This window comes from Nicotiana sylvestris, chromosome 5 (genome assembly GCF_000393655.2).
Source record: "Nicotiana sylvestris chromosome 5, ASM39365v2, whole genome shotgun sequence".
In the NCBI taxonomy this organism is placed as follows: Eukaryota; Viridiplantae; Streptophyta; class Magnoliopsida; order Solanales; family Solanaceae; genus Nicotiana; species Nicotiana sylvestris.
Genome location: NC_091061.1, coordinates 62,366,909 through 62,372,825, shown reverse-complemented (window position 1 = coordinate 62,372,825; position 5,917 = coordinate 62,366,909). Strand labels below are relative to the sequence as shown.

At 40.9% G+C, this 5,917-nt stretch overlaps 1 protein-coding gene across 1 annotated transcript; it reads left to right on the top strand.

Annotated features, from left to right (window-relative positions):
• Window positions 1-640: 640 nt before the first annotated feature.
• On the top strand, window positions 641-1,138 carry LOC138868730 (uncharacterized). Its single transcript, XM_070146296.1, has one exon. It carries the CDS (start codon window positions 641-643, stop codon window positions 1,136-1,138), a length of 498 nt encoding a protein of 165 aa, XP_070002397.1.
• The last annotated feature ends 4,779 nt before the right edge of the window (window positions 1,139-5,917 follow it).

Here is a 5,917-nt window from a genome sequence, read left to right as displayed (position 1 = left end):
TCATTGATAGGATTACCTAGTCTTAAAGACTAGGTGCCATCATGACATCCTAAGACGGGGAAATTGGGCCATGACAAGGTGGTATCAGAGATCTAAGTTCATAGGTGTTGCGAGTCATAAGCAGGTTTAGTATAGTATTGTGGATCAGTATGGAGGCGTCTGTACTTATCTTGGAGAGGCTACAGAACTGTTAGGAAAACTCCACTTCTTGACTCCTATTCGTGCAAATTAGTTGACTTCGAAAACAAAATCTTTGACTTTCTATTCTCTCATAGATAGTGAGGACATGTACTATGTACTACTGGATCCAAAATTTAGACACCCGCTCCCCCTCTAAAGACGCGAGAGGCTGGAGCCAGGGCAGAGGCTAATGATGGACATGTAGTGCAGCTAGAGCACCTACCCAAGCTGCGACAGAGGAGCCACCAATAGCTCCAGTTGAAGGATAGGCACCTGAGGCGTTTGTTGCCATCCCTGTACTTCAGGAGACCCTCGCACAGTTCTTGATCATATTTGGTACTCCAGCTCAGGTGGGATTGATTCCACTTGCACCAGCCACATCTCAGGCAGGGGAAGAGCTCAAACTCCCGCGACTCGTACTCCAGAGCAGTGGGTCCATGTTGATCAGGTCCTAGAAGTTATGCCAGCACAGCCTGTTGTTCTGGTTCAGCTCGAGGTTAGGGCAGGGGCATCTGAGGAGGAGCAACTTAGACTTGCGAGGTTCAAGAAGTATCATCCTGCTTACAGTGGCTTAAATTCAGAGGAAGCACATGGTTTTCTAGAGAAGTGCCACCGTATTCTCTGCACCATAGGTATTATGGAGATGAGCGGGGATGCTTTTACTAAATTCCAGCTGTCGGGAGCATCGTATTACTGGTGGAGGGCTTATGAGGAGAGTAGCCCAACCGATACAGCTTCACTTACATGGACTCAGTTTTTAGAGATGTTCCTGAGAGTGTTTGTTACCCAGACCCTTTGGGATGCATGGAGCATGGAGTTTGAGCAGCTACGCCAGGGTACTATGTCAGTGTCAGAGTATGCTCTCAAATTTAGTGATATGTCCAAACATGCACCTACTTTGGTTTCTACAGTTAGGGAGCGAGTTTGCCGATTAACAAGGGCTCAACTATGGTATTAGATTCAGCATGACTCGAGAGTTGGAGACAGATACCCCATATCAGTAGGCAGTAGAGATCGTACGGAGGTTGGAGGGTATGCATGGCCGTGAGAGAGAGGATATGGAGGCAAAGGGACCTCGAGGTACGAGAGGATTTAGTGGTGGCCACGCTGCAGTTACAACCCTTCATAGTAGAGGCTTCTGCAACCCTTCATAGTAGAGGCTATGTGAGCCATCTAGTTTATTGAGCACTTCTAGCTTCTAGTAGTACTTTACTCCAGCTATCCCAGTCTTAGGTTGCACACTTTGCTCAGCCACTTTCTAGTGTGCCTCTTGCTCGGGGTGCCTTAAGCTGTCAGTCCAGCCGACCAGGCCTGAGCCACTCCTAGAAGTCATGCCAGTCGAGATCTTGCTTTGAGTATGGTGATAACCATCATATGGTTAGACACTACCCAATACTCAGGAGGAGTGCACCTTCGCAGACTACTCGTGCTTCACGGATTCAGTCAGGCCCGCAGATGTCTCAAACCATGGTTGCTACCGCAGTTGCCGCTCCACCCACACAACTAGCTAGGGGTGGGAGACGAGGGGATAGAGGTTTCCCTAGCGGGGGAGGCCAAGCTAGATTCTGTTCTATTTCAGGTAGGATAGAGGCATTCACTTCAGTTCAGTCATTACAAGTATGATTCGGTTTGTCATAGAGATACATCAGTCTTATTTGATCCGAGATCCACTCATTCATATGTGTCATCTTACTTTTCTCCGTATTTGGTTATATCTCGTGATTCTTTGAGTTCTCCTATTTATGTGTCCACGCCTGTGGGAGATTCTATTATTGTAGACCGTGTATATCGTTCATGTTTAGTTGTTATTGGTGGTCTTGCGACCAGAGTTGATCTATTATTGCTCAATATGGTAGACTTTGATGTTATTTTAGGCATGGATTGGTTGTTGCCCTATTATGTTATTCTAGATTATCACGTTAAGACTGTGATATTGGCTATTCCAGGTTTACCACGGTTGGAGTGGTGGGGTACATTGGATTATGTTCCTAGCAGGGTTGTGTCATTTCTGAAGGCTCAACGGATGGGTAAGAAGGGGTGTGATGCATCTAGCCTTTGTGAGAGATGTCAGTGCTGATATTCCTACTGTCGAGTTAGTCTCGGTAGTGAGTGACTTCCCATATGTTTTTCCAGCCAATATTCCTGTCATGCCACCCATTAGGGACATCGATTTTGGTATTGACTTGTTGCCGGGCACTCAGCCCATTTCTATCCCACCGTATCATATGGCCCCAACAAAGTTGAAGGAGTTAAAAGAGCAGTTGCAAGAGTTGCTTGGTAAGGGTTTCATTCCGCCTAGTGTCACCTTGGGTTGCTCCGGTTCTGTTTATGAAGAAGAAGGATGGTTATATGCGCATGTATATTGACTATAGACAACTGAACAAGGTTATAGTGAAGAACATGTACCCTTTGTTGTGCATTGATGACTTATTTGACCAACTACAGGGTGCTAGAGTGTTCTTCAAGATTGATTTGAGGCCAGGGTATCATCAGTTGAAGATTCAGGATCCAGATATTCCGCAGACTACCTCCAGGACTCAACATGGTCACTAAAAGTTCATTGTGATGTCATTTGGGCTGACCAATTCCCAACAATATTTATGCACCTGATGAATAGTGTATTCCATCCATATAGTTATTCATTCATTATTTTATTTATTGACGACATCTTAGTATACTCCCGCAGTCAACAAAATGACGAGCTACACCTGAGGACTGTGCTCCAAACCTTGAGAGAGAAGAAGTTGTATGCAAAATTCTCAAACTGTGAATTCTGACTTGATTTGGTGGCGTTTTTGGGTCATGTGATGTCGAGTAAGGGGATCAAGCTAGATCCGAAGAAGATTGAAGCAGTTTAGAATTGGCCCAGGCCGTTTTTAACTACGGAGATTCGAAGTTTCCTTGGTTTGGCCGGGTATTACTACCATTTCGTAAAGGGTTTCTCATCCATTGCTGTACCTATGATTAGATTGACCCAGAAAGGTGCTCCTTTCAGATGGTCTGAAGAGTGTGAGGCAAGCTTTCAAAAGCTTAAGACTGCCTTGACTATATCCCCAGTGTTAGTGCTACCTACGGGTTATGGGTCTTACACTATGTATTGTGATACGTCACGTGTTGGCCTTGGCACAGTGTTGATGCATGATAATACGGTGATTTCTTACGCGTCCATGAGAAGAATTATCCAGTCCACGACTTGGAATTGGCAGCTATTGTTCCTGCATTGAAGATTTGGCGGCAGTATTTGTATGGCGTCTCGTGTGAGGTCTATACCGACCACCAGAGTCTCCAGCATCTGTTCAAATAAAAATATCTTAATTTGCGGCATCATAGATGGTTAGAGTTGCTTAAAGACTATGATATCACTATTATATATCATCTCTAGAAGGCCAATATGGTAGCCGATGCCTTAAATCGAAAGGCGGAAAGCTTATGTAGTTTTGCATATCTACCAGCATCGGAGAGGCCACTAGCCATGGATGTTCAGGCCTTGGCCAACCAGTTTGTTAGATTGGATGTTTTGGAGCCCAGTCGATTTCTTGCTTGCGTGCTTTCTTAATCTTCTTTATATGATTGCATCAGAGAGGGTTAGCATGACAACCCCCATTTCCTTGTCCTTAAGGACACGGTACAACACGTCAATGCCAAGGCGGTTTCCATTGGAGATGACGGGGTGTTGCGGAGGCATGGCCGATTATGTATGCCTAATGTGGATGTATTGCGTGAGATGATCCTTGAGGAGGAATACAGTTCATGGTACTTCGTTCATTTGGGTGTCGCTAAGATGTATTAGTATTTGAGGAAGCCCTATTGATGGAGGAAAATGAATAAAGACACAGTGGAGTATGTAGCTCGGTGCCTAACTTTTTAGCAGGTGAAGTATGAGCATCAAAGACCGGTGTCGCACCTCCTTTTTACCGCGCCCGCGGGGCACGTGGGGAGTTCTCTCCAATTTAAGGACAGTCGAAACGGGATTTATTTAATTATTTCAGAGTCGCCACCTGGGAATTTTAAGGCGTCCCAAGTCACCGGTTTTAATCCCTGAATCGAGGAGAATATGACTCTGTTTATTATTCTGCGAACCAGAAATCCTGAGTAAGGAATTCTGTTAATCCGGAAGAAGGTGTTAGGCATTTTCGAATTCCGTGGTTCTAGCACGGTCGCTCAACTGTTTTTATTATTGGCTTAATTATCTTGATTTTACTAAATACGTTTTTATTGCATGATTTTACTACCGCTTTTACTTATTGTTTACAATTATATAAACGAATTACGCGTACGTATATTCGCATTATATATTTTTTCATAATTACGGGGATCATGTCACGCATACGTGTACACAATATAATTGATCATATTATATCCTTTATTAAAAATCATACGTTCAAAATTTAAAATAGAATTAAGAACGTCATCATCCTTATATTTAAACAGTGAACTGCACATCCCGGGTTATATGAGATTATTTTAACATCCTTGGAAAAATCCTTTTATTAAATATTCGCTCGAAACTGCGCGTGCGCATAATCCGAATTTGCTTTTAAAAATATAATCAGGGTACGTGAACGTTTCCCTAATTACGCCAAATATTCTTAATGGTATTATGGGTTTTCCACGAATTGTTATTATATCTACACATTTGTATGAAAATCCTGAGAAATTCACATTTAAGGGATGCCTTTAAATTCTTTTAAAAAAATTCATAATTTATTAAATGTTGACCGTCGATTATAATTTCCGCGTATAATTTATGTTAATCCAGACTATTTAAATTCAAAGTAAAGAATAAAAATATGATTAATACTATTCTTCATAAATATAACATATATACATATACCAAGGGATGAATTGCATGGGAAACTAACAAAAATGATTTATGAAGGGAAGAAGTATTTTTGAACAATTTTTCATTATTTACTTTGTGCAAATTCTATTTCTAATTACCATTGATATAAAGTGTTGCAATTTATGCTTGTACATCTCGTTTCATTCTCATATACTCGCTTTTAATCTAATAGGCCTAATTATTTGGTTAATTTATTTTATGAAGGTAGATAGGCATCGAGTTTATAGGAAAGGAATTATTATACAAGCCAATTCAATAAAATTACCTTACATGCAACCTAACTGTATGTCGTAAACATTCATAACGTTTTAACATCGTAACAAGCTATATCATATCACCTTTCGCCAACGTTTATACACACATCTATTATCTTATAAAAAAATATACCACCAATACCATCTTAACCTTATTTAACAACAGGAGTTAGTAATGCAGTTTTCTTGATATTTCTACATTACTCTTTACTTAGCTAACAACACCATAAAATTTAAATAATGGCCCACTTTATGCCATGTTTCCTACCTTGACAATCTTAATTATACCTTCCCTTAATGAAAATTTCGAAATTAACCCTATTACAACACTTATACAAATTTCAAGAAATGACATTTAACTTACAGCCATTACGTCGAAATATACTACTATTAAACCAACATGAAACAAAGCTGAATTTTTAACTAAAGAGCTCAAATGAATAGAAGATAGTATTACAATTCAAACTTTATTTATTGTCATGTTGAAACCCTTCACAACATAGGTTTTAAAAGATATGTACCTGGCAATGAAGGAAGAAGGAGTTAAGATTTCAGCAGTAGCAACAGTAACAAATTAAGCAGAATAACAGTATACAGCAAGTCTGAACAAGACCCGTTAACCCAGATAAACAGTGACAGA